General features: G+C 41.8%; 1 protein-coding gene across 6 annotated transcripts in view; it reads left to right on the forward strand.

Moving 5' to 3' along the window:
* MCTP2 (multiple C2 and transmembrane domain containing 2) overlaps window positions 1–14,728 on the forward strand; it is a 243,705-nt gene that overhangs the window by 142,515 nt on the left and 86,462 nt on the right. For 4 of the 6 annotated variants that reach the window (XM_069766271.1, XM_069766270.1, XM_069766272.1 and 1 more), the window contains exons 7-10: window positions 4,860–4,971; window positions 6,257–6,295; window positions 10,283–10,447; window positions 12,328–12,458. In XM_069766271.1, the coding sequence (XP_069622372.1) occupies window positions 4,860–4,971; window positions 6,257–6,295; window positions 10,283–10,447; window positions 12,328–12,458 (447 nt within the window). The remainder of the gene's footprint in view (window positions 1–4,859; window positions 4,972–6,256; window positions 6,296–10,282; window positions 10,448–12,327; window positions 12,459–14,728) is intronic. The other 2 variants (XM_069766275.1, XM_069766274.1) reach the window with 1 other exon arrangement.

A 14,728-nucleotide genomic window follows, 5' to 3' on the forward strand; every position in this document is an offset into this window, starting at 1 on the left:
GTCTTTGTACTGTCCCCTCATATATATATACAATAAAATAAGATCACCTCTTTTCCAAACTAAATAGCCCCAAGTGTAATATCCTATCTTGGTATTGCAGACCCCCCAGTCCTCTAATAACCTTGGTCGCTCTTCTCTGCACCCGCTCTAGTTCAGCTATGTCTTTCTTAGGCTACTTTCACACTAGCGTCGTACCGACGCATCCTGTGTCAACGCAGCACAACGGGGGCAGAGGATGCATTATTACAACGCATCCGCTGCCCCATTGTGAGTTGCAGGGAGGAGGGGGTGGAGTTCTGGCCGTGCGTGCGCGGTCGGAAATGGCGGACACAACGCACCAAAAAAAGTTACAAGCAACGTTTTTTGGTGCCGACGGTCTGCCAAAACACGACGCAACCGTCGCATGACGGTTGTGACGTGTGGCAATGCGTCGCTAATACAAGCCTATGGAGAAAAAAACGCATCCTGCAAACAACTTTGCAGGATGCGCTTTTTCTGCAAAACGACACATTGCGATGTGCGTCGTACGATGCTAGTGTGAAAGTAGCCTTATACACCGGAGACCAGAACTGTGCACAGTATTCCAAGTGTGGTCGAACTAGTGACTTGTATAGAGGTAAAATTATGTTCTCCTCATGTGCATCTATGCCTCTTTTAATGCATCCCATTATTTTATTTGCCTTTGTAGCAGCTGCCTGACACTGGCCACTGAATATGAGTTTGTCATCCACCCATACACCCAGGTCTTTTTCATTGACGGTTTTGCCCAGAGTTTTAGAATTAAGCACATTGTTATACATCTTATTACTTCTACCCAAGTGCATGACCTTACATTTATCCCCATTAAAGCTCATTTGCCATTTATCAGCCCAAGCTTCTAGTTTACATAAATCATCCTGTAATATAAAATTGTCCTCCTCTGTATTGTACCCTGCAGAGTTTAGTGTCATCTGCAAATATTGAAATTCCACTCTGTATGCTCCCTACAAGGTCATTAATAAATATGTTAAAAAGAGGGCCCAATACTGACCCCTGTGGTACCCCACTGCTAACCGCGACCCAGTCCGAGTGTGTTCCATTAATAACCACCCTTTGTTTCCTATCCCTGAGCCAGCTCTTAACCCACTTACACATATTTTCCCCTATCCCCATTATTCTCATTTTATGTGTCAAACTTTTGTGTGGCACCGTATCAAAAGCTTTTGAAAAGTCCATATACATGACGTCCACTGGGTTCCCTTGGTCCAGTCCGGAACTTACCTCTTCATAGGAGCTGATCAGATTAGTCTGACATGAATGGTCCCTAGTAAACCCGTGCTGATACTGGGTCATGAGGTTTTTCCTCTTCAGATACTCCTTTAGAATGCCCTCCAGGATTTTACCCACAGTAGAGGTTAAGCTTACTGGCCTATAATTAGAGTTCAGTTTTTGTCCCCTTTTTGAATATTGGCACCACATTTGCTATACGCCAGTCCTGCGGCACAGACCCTGTAATTATGGAGTCTTTAAAGATTAGAAATAATGGTCTATCAATGACTGTACTTAATTCCTGCAGTACTCGGGAGTGTATCCTATCCGGGCCCGGAGATTTGTCAATTTTAGTGATTTTTAGATGCCGACGTACTTCATGCTGGGTTATGCAGGTGACACTTAATGGGGAATTTTTATCACTAGTCATTTTGTCTGCCAAGGGATTTTCTTGTGTAAATACTGATGAAAAAAAGTAATTTAGCATATTGGCTTTTTCCTCATCCTCATCCACCATTTCACCCAGACTATTTTTAAGGGGGAAAACACTATCATTTTTTAGTTTCTTACTATTTGTGTAGTTAAAGAATATTTGGGGATTACCGTATTTTTACTCTCTCTGACAATTAGTCTCTGTCTCAATCTTTGCTGCCTTGATTTGCTTTTTAAAGAATTTAATTTTCTGTATTTATTTAATGCCTCCTCACTACCTGCTTCCTTTAATTCTCTAAATGCGTTCTATTTGTCACTTATTGCGCCCCTTACAGCTCTATTTAGCCATATTGGTTTCCTCCTATTTCTAGTATGTTTATTCCCATACGGTATATACTGTGCACAGGTCCTATCCAGGATGCTAATAAACGTCTCCCATTTTCTTTGTGTATTTTTATGTCTCAGGATATCGTCCCAGTTAATTGCACCAAGATCCTCTCTCATCCGTTGGAAATTTGCCCTCCTGAAGTTTAGTGTCCTTGTAACCCCTCTACTACACATCTTATTAAAGGATACATGAAAACTTATTATTCTGTGATCACTATTCCCCAAGTGACCACCAACCCTTATATTTGATATGCGGTCTGGCCTGTTGGTTAATATTAGGTCTAGCAGTACCCCCCTTCTTGTTGGGTCCTGAACCAGTTGTGAAAGGTAATAGTCTCTCATAGTTGTCAGAAACCGATTACCTTTGCTGGAACTGCAGGTTTCTGTTCCCCAATCTATTTCAGGGTAGTTGAAGTCCCCCATAATAATGACTTCTCCTTGAGTCGCAGCTTCATATACAGTGGGGCAAAAAAGTATTTAGTCAGTCAGCAATAGTGCAAGTTCCACCACTTAAAAAGATGAGAGGCGTCTGTAATTTACATCATAGGTAGACCTCAACTATGGGAGACAAACTGAGAAAAAAAATCCAGAAAATCACATTGTCTGTTTTTTTATCATTTTTTTTGCCTGTTATGGTGGAAAATAAGTATTTGGTCAGAAACAAACAATCAAGATTTCTGGCTCTCACAGACCTGTAACTTCTTCTTTAAGAGTCTCCTCTTTCCTCCACTCATTACCTGTAGTAATGGCACCTGTTTAAACTTGTTATCAGTATAAAAAGACACCTGTGCACACCCTCAAACAGTCTGACTCCAAACTCCACTATGGTGAAGACCAAAGAGCTGTCAAAGGACACCAGAAACAAAATTGTAGCCCGGCACCACGCTGGGAAGACTGAATCTGCAATAGCCAACCAGCTTGGAGTGAAGAAATCAACAGTGGGAGCAATAATTAGAAAATGGAAGACATAAAAGACCACTGATAATCTCCCTCGATCTGGGGCTCCACGCAAAATCCCACCCCGTGGGGTCAGAATGATCACAAGAACGGTGAGCAAAAATCCCAGAACCACGCGGGGGGACCTAGTGAATGAACTGCAGAGAGCTGGGACCAATGTAACAAGGCCTACCATAAGTAACACACTACGCCACCATGGACTCAGATCCTGCAGTGCCAGTACGTGTCCCACTGCTTAAGCCAGTACATGTCCGGGCCCGTCTGAAGTTTGCTAGAGAGCATTTGGATGATCCAGAGGAGTTTTGGGAGAATGTCCTATGGTCTGATGAAACCAAACTGGAACTGTTTGGTAGAAACACAACTTGTCGTGTTTGGAGGAAAAAGAATACTGAGTTGCATCCATCAAACACCATACCTACTGTAAAGCATGGTGGTGGAAACATCATGCTTTGGGGCTGTTTCTCTGCAAAGGGGCCAGGACTACTGATCCGGGTACATGAAAGAATGAATGGGGCCATGTATCGTGAGATTTTGAGTGCAAACCTCCTTCCATCAGCAAGGGCATTGAAGATGAAACGTGGCTGGGTCTTTCAACATGACGATGATCCAAAGCACACCGCCAGGGCAACGAAGGAGTGGCTTCGTAAGAAGCATTTCAAGGTCCTGGAGTGGCCTAGCCAGTCTCCAGATCTCAACCCTATAGAAAACCTTTGGAGGGAGTTGAAAGTCCGTGTTGCCAAGCGAAAAGCCAAAAACATCACTGCTCTAGAGGAGATCTGCATGGAGGAATGGGCCAACATACCAACAACAGTGTGTGGCAACCTTGTGAAGACTTACAGAAAACGTTTGACCTCTGTCATTGCCAACAAAGGATATATTACAAAGTATTGAGATGAAATTTTGTTTCTGACCAAATACTTATTTTCCACCATAATATGCAAATAAAATGTTAAAAAAACAGACAATGTGATTTTCTGGATTTTTTTTGCTCAGTTTGTCTCCCATAGTTGAGGTCTACCTATGATGTAAATTACAGACGCGTCTCATCTTTTTAAGTGGTGGAACTTGCACTATTGCTGACTGACTAAATACTTTTTTGCCCCACTGTATTTGCTTTACGAGGATATTCTCCATTGCTTCCATTATTTTTGGAGATTTATAACAAACGTTATCCAGTCCTAGTCTGTCATAACTTATGCCATTTATAAATTTGTTGGCCGTGCTAGCCGATGCACCCTCTCGACAAAGCCCAACCCACTTTTAAAATAGTTGATGGGGCTGTGGTAAAACTCCAAAAGTTGCTACATTTTTCCACAACTGCTAGTGGTACAAAACGTTGCGTCCTCTCATATCATTTTACTCCAGAATTCTAAGTGTGTGGTACCTTGGCAGATAACTTTATAGCTCGGCATTTTCTGTAATTCTTCCCCATGATCCGTGACATCATATGATACAAGACGCTCGCAGTCCAGCTCGGAGAGATGAGGTTTTCACCGATGATACATTTCTTTTCCCATCCATTAGAGTGCTGACAGGGACTCTTGTAAATACCTTTTTGACTCCTCTTATGGTCGGCAGCTTGTGCTGTGTCTTGGACCTGAATAATGATACACTATTGGGATTTCATTATGATTGTCAATAAAGCTTACCGAGCTGCAATATGTCAGAATAATGTGAAAGTTGTTTTTTGAGCGATGAAGCGTGAAGCGTTCTGGTATTCCAATGTAACTGAGGCAGAAACTCCTCGCTGTTCAGATGATCAAACAACTTTCCGTGCGAAATACAGGTATTTACTGATTACTTGTCCTCCTATATACATTTATTTTTCCTTGTAGGACTGCAGAAAAAGTGTTCCGGTTGGAAGATCCTAACAGCTTAGAGCAAGACATGGGTGTGATTGTGGCAGATATCAGTCTTTGCGTCAGGTTGAGGGACTCGAAGAATAATGTAAGTAGTTTTCTCCTTCATTGCTGTACATGCAAAGTAAAAAAAAAAAAAAAAATGTTCTTCACCTAAATTATCTTTTGCCTCCGTGGTCTACACACAAGTCTGATAGAAGTGACCAGAGATGACCACACTTGTAGTGTAGCTGTAAAACCCCTGCTATATGTAGGCTAAGTTTCCACAGTGCGTTTTTGACGGTGTATTTTTACTGCACAAAAAAGCTCAATGCCTGAAATCCACATGTCCATTTGTCCTATGGATACGCTGCACTTTAATTGCAGAATTTTCCCATAAAACTTTTGCATTAAATTTGGCACTGTACTAGACCTGCCTGTAATCCATATATCTCCATTTGGCAAAGCCAAATACCATGAAGTGGCTTTATTTAAAGCCAGACGTGCCAAAAAGGGATAAACTGCAGAGTGAAAAACGCAACAAAAGCTCATGTAAAAAAAACACTCAAAGCCACAATGGGAAAAAAAAATGCAAGTAAGGCTAGGTTCACATTGCGTTAATGGGTTAACGCTAACGGACAGCGTTGCACGGCGAAAATGTCGCAATTAACGCCGTGCAACGGGTCCGTTAGCGCACCCATTGACAGCAATGTTATTTCTGCCTGTAGCGCATCGCTAGCGTGTGCCGAAAATGGCGACGTGCCGTTCTTTTGTGACGGACCTCGGACGCTGCTTGCAGCGCGTCCGAGGTCCGGTCCTCACTAGCGCAGATCGGGGATCTGCGCTAGCGGGAACGGCGAACGAGGGCCCATAATAAACATTGCGATAGCGCAATCCGCTAGCGCTATGCGCTTAACGGATTGCCCTAACGCAATGGGAACCTAGCCTTAGCGAATAGGTGCAGAAAATGTCCAACATCAAAAACTCAACCAACTCGACATAAAAATTTGGTATCTTTGCAGGTGGTCATCCTGAAAATCTACTTTTTAATAAGGTTATGTTTTCTTAATTTTTAAGTGAATTCTATGTATGCAGGGCCTGGAACGAAGAGCAGTGGGCTACTGTACAAAATTTGTATATTAGCCCCCCACCAAATGACTTGTGCCACAATTACCATACACATGCACTACACATACATGTTTCTAGGTTACTAAAATTGTAATGTGAAGATAGGAATATCTAAATCTCTTGACCACAATCTGCAATGAGAATGTATCTGAAGGTCCAAGCAGCGAAAAAAGCGTGGAATGAAATGCACAATTCAGGGATGTTGGCTAATCATCTTCTTATTCACTTACGTCTTGTTTCTTACTACCCTTGTTTGTTTCTTCCAGCAGAGATGGACATCGCGGAAAAAGCTCGGTTCTTCTAAGGTAATTTCCCTTGGCTTTGTGTTGGGCGTAAACTTCTGAACCAGTTCTCAATCAGATCAGCAACTCTATGGGCTGAAGCTCTCAACCATTGATATTGCAGGAAGAGTCGGTGGCTCGCAGGACTGGTTCTTCCAAAAAAAAAAAAGTCTATGTAATGGGTGCGAGATTCATTATATGACCATGTAAGATCTGATCTACAGGTTTCCATCAAGGGGTAATATTCTTGGGCTCGTTGGACCAACTCTACAGCATGACTTCTGGGAGTCAGCGGCTGCCAATATTTTCCCCTTTTAAAAATAACAAAACATGTTATTAGCCTGAATGAGCACCTTACTTCCGTTCGTCAGCTCCCAAGGCTGTGACTCTTCCCACTAATAAAATGCAAGTGGTGAAGGAATAACTGAAGAATGGCGTGAATGTTATGCTCAAACAGCTGCTTTATCATTTTGCGTCCGGGTTTATTAAATTTGCTGATTAAAATATTTTATTGGCCTAATGACTTAAAAAAAAATTATTGTAGAAAGTGGAAATTTTTAGTTTTTTAAAAAAAATCATGGCTTTTTTCAGTATTCTGTAGCCCAGGTTCTCCATATGTAATCTCCGTACCTCAAGGACACAGACGAGGGACCCATTTCACCCTGACTGTTCAGCATTATATGGTCCTAGCAGTGGGGCTGCTTTAATGTATTTAAGGGGCACTTGGATATAAGAAACGCTGCTATGGATGCATTATTGTAAGTCGCCAGCAGAGGGAGGCAAATCCTAGCCATTTCCAACCGGGAGCGCGGCCTCCGTCCTGCTGAGCAAGGTTTACGGTGTATGAATGTATAGCAATTTAACTCTGTCAGATTTTCCACGGCATTGTGGGAAATTCCTTACAAACAGTCGTATGCTGTAGTTTATTGATTCTCCGAGTGCACTAAAACAGCAGTACATCAATAACCATCTTTAGTTAGGAAACCCTGGGCTGTAGAAGAGTACCAGCAGTTAGCAAAACAGCACCGACTCAAGAGCGGAAAAAATGTGAGCGTGGGGAATACTGGTTTCACAGGAGAGATGAGAGGCTGCGAAAATATACAGCGAGAGAAATTATATACTTTACAGGCCTTTAATGCATCAGTCACCTAGAGAGAAAACAGCGGATTCAAATGCGAGCAGCCATTAAAAATAAATGTTAGAAGTGGATATTCTTTCAGCTTTTACATTTTCTGATATTTTTATTCTAATCAATTTTTACCTAAATAAATAAATGGATCTTAGAGCTGTCAATACTCGGTCATGTCAGTCTATAGAACTCTCCTCTAAGAAACTAGATGGCAATCCTCCTCATAACTGCTAACACATGGGCTCTTACCCGACCAATCTTCTGCCATACACGTCTATCAGATTCCCATCCAACATGATGTAGAAGTAGAGCGACAATCTGACTACAAGGCTCCTCACTATTGTCTCCATTGCTCATAGAGGGGTGGCTGCCTAGGTGCTAACACTCTATGGACATGATTTTTATTTTTTTAGATCATTTTTGGGACCATGGACTTCTGTTCTTGTAATTATTAGAAGTCCTGGAGCTGGAAGTCTTACACATGTATCTACTCCAGGAATAAAATGTTTGTGGGATAGCTCCTCTACGTCATGTATGTAGAATCTTTCATCTGTACAACCTAGGTCATAGAGATCGGAGTACAGCTCAACAAATATTCCCTAAGGAAATATTGTACTCCTTTCTTAAACCACACGCCAATACACCTTCTAGTTTAAAGTGACGTACGGGAAAGAGCGCTCCTTACCAGTGATGAGCGAACGTGCTCAGATATGGTCCAACCGTAGTGTCTTCATCGTTCTAGAAAAATGTTTGCGTCCCCGCGCTTGCTTATGTCACTGTTGTTTGACAGCTGTAACACATGGAGGGGTCACCTGTTTGTTAGGCTATCCCTGCATGTGTTGCGACTGTCGAACAGCCACGAGACATGCAAGCACGGGAACTTGAACATATTTTTCGAGCACACCAAATTCACTTGGTTGGCACCCGAGTATGTGGGGATACCACCATGTCTGAGCACGCTCGCTCATCACTGGTCTGCACATATCGACCACAACACACGTGGAGAGGAGGCCTAAGAACTGACAAATTTGGTACAGATGTCTGATGAAGCCCAGGAGGCTCACATAGAACTTTTTATCCTGTCAAGTTGTTTGTAAACTTGTAAATTCCTCTAATATATATCTACAGGATAGACAAGTTATTGATTGAATGTCCGACAACAGGGATCACCATGATCAGCAGAATGAGGAACTTCTTATCACCACGAGAATGGGGCGGCAATGCACATTCTTGACTGCCACTTTACTTGTGCCCCTTGGGGATTCCCAGCCCTGCGTGTGGCTCTTTACAGCAGTCCCATAGTCAACATGCCCGACTGACGGGACCATTCATTCTTCATTGTAAAGTTCCCCATTTTACCGATCTGTCCTGATCCCAGAAGTCACACTCCCCGATCAGTAAGTTCTCACCTATCCCAATACACGGGTGATTAATTTTCACCAGGGAACCCTTCTAGAACACCTAGTAAGTACTATATTTTTAATCCATTGGCCTCAATAATAATTTGCACGGTGCATGTGATTTCGGTAGTAGAAGGGTTATGTCCGCACTGTAAATTCAAAACTACAAAATAGGTCAGATAGGGCTGTCTTTTGGGAAAGTGGACGAAAGCGGTAAAAGGGAAAAGAAAAAAAAATGTAACATGGAAAGCATCACTTCAAACATGACTGCGTTAAACGCTGAAATGTTCAAAGTACGACAGAGAAAGATAAAGCCTTTGATGGGAAGTGGATGTTTCCCAGGGACATTAGAAGCAGTAATCCAGATGTTCTGGTGTAATGCAATGAGTGTCCATGGATAGATGCCGAGCGCGGCCGAGTACAGCCTGCTGTAGACCCTACCTCTCCACTCCCATGCTGTTCTGCCATATGGAAGTAATCTCCAGTCCCTTTTAATAGCCAGCACTAGATTCCATTTTCACAAAGCTCGCACAGCTAAGTGAAGCTGCTTTATGGACAAGTTAGATAGAAGCACTTCCAAGATAAACACCGAGCTGGAAATTAGGACATACCAAGCCGCAAAATTATTTTAGGACATATTTCATAGACGAGCAGCCATTTTCCTGCAGCAGCTGCTAGACTGTAGGATGCAGCTTTGATCCCGGTCGCATTAGAGCGTATTCACGGAGTGGACATTGGAGAAAAGGGGACATTTTACTTCATTGCAAATAATACTCTAGCGTGATCTCCTGGTGTCCATAGCCGAGCTACTGAAGCTCACAAGTATAGAGCAATACATAGACTATATACCAAATGGATCGAGTCTAATGGCAATTACTGGGCATTTATAATACTGATTCACTGGTTTACACCAAACATTACATACTGAATAATTTCTACCAAATTTGATAAGGTCAATGCTGAATTGTAAAAGTTGAGCTTCCTTATTACACCAGGGAGGATTTACTTCTGTATGATTCATGAAGAAAAAAATTTGAAAATGTGTGCAAGCACCCGTTATTAGCGGAATACCTATATCGCAAAAAGTTCAGATAAATAGCGGTCTGTCTACCTGCAGTGGTGATTTGCGGTTCCCTAGTTGCCGTTCATTTTTTCTGTTGTAGGATTTACTTCTGTGTAGACCTGGAGTGTGGCGGATGAGAATGATTGGGGATCCTTGCATTTTTTATGTGTTGGCTCCTAGTTTGTGATCATCACATGTTATGATGTGTAATATAAAGGCTCGTGTTTGGGAGGATATAGCAGAAACTGGAGCATAGAGCATGAGGTTGGATTGGTAGACTGCAGAATATGTTGACTGGGTCTTACCTTGGTGGTGCTCACTGTGTTCTGTATGTGCTGAAGTACACATTGCCACACACGGCCACCATTCATACATGCTCATGGTTCTAATATGGTTTTGTAATACGTTTGTTCCAATAGGCGACATCTATGCAGTCCCTGCAGCTGTCGGAGTCCCTGAGAAAGAACCAGCTCTGGAATGGGACTGTCAGCATTACATTACTGGAGGGGATTGATCTCCCCGATGGCTGTGCCTTTGATACCTTTGTAAGGTTTAAGCTTGGGGATCAGAAGTACAGAAGTAAGGTAAGTCCTGGAGCTGTAAGGTCAACCCTCCCACAGACAAATTCTACTTGTCCAAATCTGGTTTCTTATGACATGGCATAGTGTGGTGAAAATGTGATTGAGATTTTATTGTAATAAGAACAAAAGAAAATGTAGAAATTTGGGTTCATTACTATTAGGACAATAATTGGGTACTGCCCTTGTGAGGGCGGGTGCGAGTCACTCACATGGGGCATAACAGGTGATAATAGAGATAGGCAGGTACGGACTGGGACAGAAATTCAGCCCTGGTATTTGAAATCACACAGGCCCATGCTGTCACTGTCCCCAATCACCAAGTGGAATATATTACTAAGGCTACGTTCACATTAGGGTTGTGCGGGGCTGCGTCGGGCACAGCCGCGGCGACGCATGCGTCATGCGCCCCTATATTTAACATGGGGGGCGCATGGACATGCGTTGTCTTGCGTTTTGTGACGCTTGCGTCATTTTGGCGCAACTGTCAGGGCACAGAAGACGCTACATGATGCATTTTTTTCTGCGCCAAAAATCATGCAAAAATGAACACATGCGTCACAAAAAGCTGCGTTTTGCATGCGTTGTGCGTTGCGTCGCCGACGCAGCACCGCACAACGCAAATGTGAACTTAGCCTAATATTACCCTGGATCGAGGAAGGCAAGATTTACTACAAGACCAATATTTCTAATGATTCCCGCGGCCTGCTGGGGTAAGTGACGGAGTCAGCAACTTTGAGCGTCTTCACAGCTCTTAACATTGTGGGTGTCTTGAGAACACCGATTCTAACATGGCAGATAAAGCAGCCCATGAGCAGACAGGCCCTTCTGGCATTTGCCTGAATTACCAGATGGCCAATCTGGCCCTGGAAACAGGGTATTTCCTTCCTCTTCCACCAGAGTGGTCCTACATTATAGATCTTTACAAGATACGGGTGAGAGCTCTCCACTTATTTATCTGCACTGTTGTCATCATGGGCACTTTTCTATATAATGTTTGTCATAAGTATTTTCTGCTTTTAGACCATTTTTTAGACACACATTATTGGCCAGTTTGGTTGCAAACGGTTAATACAGACACCTTTTCTTAAATGCTTTTTATAGTAGTCTGAGCCTCATTCTTTGGGACAAGTAGCCATAGATGTGAAAGGATTCCGCATATGTGTTGGCTCTGTGTTGGTCCCTATGGTAAACCCTGGCCACTTGGCATGTTGCTGATGTCTCTGGACCGTGACACGTTGTTGTAGCGCTACTAGATGTAGTCATGTGACCGCTATATGGACAACTCTGGGAGCAGGGTGTGAGGGTTTACCCTGGAGGTCCATACACAGATTCATTATAATAGGATCCAATGTATTATTTACAGACCGTCGTTAGTAATATATCTATTTGAAAAAGCATTTGTTCCTGGCAAATTACCTGAACAGAAATCTTACCAGAAAGTTTGTTTTCGTTATTCTATAATCTTTTATGAATTCTTCAATCACTTTTCAGGGAGACCAATTACTTTAATGAATATATTAGAAAATGTTCCCTTTCCTGCCGTCGCCTGTAGAGGTGCGAGTCTGAAGCTTTGCTAGATGGATATTATTTATGGCACTATCTCACCAACACTCAACGGCAGCACAAAGTTGCCAGCGATCTAAAATTATAGCTGTTCTGTGTGCCATCGCATTTTTTGGAAAAGCCCAGGTATCTGCCAACAATAGCACGAATTCCGACCATGTGAAACTCTGCAGTTGTTATGGAACTTTTCCAAAATGGCAGTTTTACTGCAATGTCGTCCGCTCTGTTGCCTGGAACGCCATCTTCTGATTGTTGTAGCCAATCTTCTTGCTGTCAGCTACATTCCAGTCCTTCTTAAGTGTCACTACCTTGTTTTGTAGACCGCGTGCAAAAGTACAAATCCACAGTGGAGAGAACGCTTTGATTTTCATTACTTCTCTGACAAGATGGGGGTATTGGACATTGAAGTGTGGGGGAAAGATAGCCGCAAACACGACGAACTGTTGGGCTTGTAAGTATTTGACTAAGTTTTTGTACAGTGAAAAATATACAACTATTAAGTGTGATAATCCAAGCAAAAAAATGGAGTACAAGTCCATACTACAAATACCAATTTTATTGAATACAAATGAATTAAAAAATTCAATCTCAAATATATATAAACTCATCATAACAAAAAATAACATGCAAAAGAGAAAATGGAGGTAGCACAGATGAAAAAACAGCGCAGAAAAAGACTTATGCCACATATATATATATATATATATATATATATATATATGTAAGGTGCTTAGTGCAACAGATCCAAACAGGGGGAAGGGATCAGGGGGTATAAAGCCTTATTAGCTATTCAAAGTCCATGTGGACATACACAGAGCCCTGTACACAGGCTCCAAAACAATCAAAACAGTCAATGATTATAACATGGCTCCCCTTACATCCTTACCCCTGAAGCTGGCACTCAGAATAGAGCCACGCTGTAGCCCCAACGCGCGTTTCGCGTCAGCTTCGTCAGGGGACTTTGAATAGCTAATAAGGCTTTATATCCCCTGATCCCTTCCCCCTGTTTGGATCTGTTGCACTAAGCACCTTACATATATATATGTGGCATAAGTCTTTTTCTGCGCTGTTTTTTCATCTGTGCTACCTCCATTTTCTCTTTTGCATGTTATTTTTTGTTATGATGAGTTTATATATATTTGAGATTTAATTTTTTAATTAATTTGTATTCAATAAAATTGGTATTTGTAGTATGGACTTGTACTCCATTTTTTTGCTTGGATTATGTTAGTTATGGGAGTGTCCTAGATGTATCCATGGAGATACTCTTCCTTGACTAAGTCTCCCCCATGGTGGGTAAAGAGCATGTTGGAGAAATTTGGATTTATAGTTTTCAATTTGGGCTTGTTATATTAAACTATTAAGTGTGGCCTTGTTAAGAATAAATGAATAAAATAAAAATTCTTGTAATACACTTTTTAACCTGCCACTTGAAAGATGCAGTCCTATGTGAGGTCATAGATGAGTTGATCAAAACGATGTATCGGGTTGTGGTGTGTAGTTTTTTTTTTTTTTTTTTTTTTAAATTATACTGAATTTAGTAATTTATAATTCTGAATCTTTTCTGATCCTGGACTTGAGTCCAGTGGATAGTTCTGCTTGAAGCTGTATTCCCATCTCCAAGATGATATTCCAATATGTAGTAGGTGTAATAATATTAGCAAAGCCTTCCAATTAGAAATATAGTTCTTCTGATAAGCAGGACATTGCTGTAGCTTGGGTATCTATTGTTACAGTTGTTAGTGGTCACAGCCATAGAAATCTAAGCTATTACAATGCCCCACACATTGGGTAAACGACATAGGTTATCAGAGGAACTATACTACCTTTCTAATTGGAGGGATTTGCCAATATTATTACTACACCTAGTACATATTGGGATAGCACCTTGGAGGTGGGAATAACACTTTAATGGTTGAACCTTTTTGTATGTACAGTTAGAGAGAAGGATGTCAATCACTGAGTAGGACCGCCGCCCACTGGACTCCTAAGCCAGAATGAACATGGATTTTGTTGACAACTCAAAAGTTCTACTGAATTTACCCCAAAATGTCATCTGTGCTCAGCTGCCGGCTGCCTATAGATAGGACTGGACTTTTCATTCTTAAAAGTTCCCTTCCAAGGAAAAATGCAACAACTTGTGAAAACCCAAACAAGTTTTCCATTCTATCGTAGATTAATCGAGGATATAACGCTCTAATCAGAGCCTTTATTGCAGATTCTGTAATATTTGACGGGAGGGACCGTGCTTCACAGTGCTGTGGCGTACTGACCGGTCTCGAGCAGTCTCCATTATTCACCGTTGTATACATTTTTACTTTTTTCATCTGTGAAAATCTTCTCTGCAAGAAGAGAAATCAAACGTAGAAATGATAGTCACCACTGGTATCCGATATGAGATAATTCTTAAACTGGCTCAGACAGCGAACACACGTGACTTCGGTAAATTGGAAACTAACTTTTTAGTGTACTAATTTAGCAATTGGCCAGAATGTGCCTGATGATTTACCAGGTATGAGATTCTAATGGCAGTGCGGTAGGATTATTACCAGAGATGCTAGGATCTAGTATACTGGGGCACATTGAAATCTGTGCTTCATAGACCTTGTTCTGTCTGCCACTGAAAAACAATTTGGCACTTGGTAAAAGCTTGCTGTCACGCTAGATCATTCATAGATCACCCACTCTCCCATTTATGTCAATGCTTGCATGTTCTTTATC

Source organism: Ranitomeya imitator, chromosome 4, assembly GCF_032444005.1.
Source record: "Ranitomeya imitator isolate aRanImi1 chromosome 4, aRanImi1.pri, whole genome shotgun sequence".
In the NCBI taxonomy this organism is placed as follows: domain Eukaryota; kingdom Metazoa; phylum Chordata; class Amphibia; order Anura; family Dendrobatidae; genus Ranitomeya; species Ranitomeya imitator.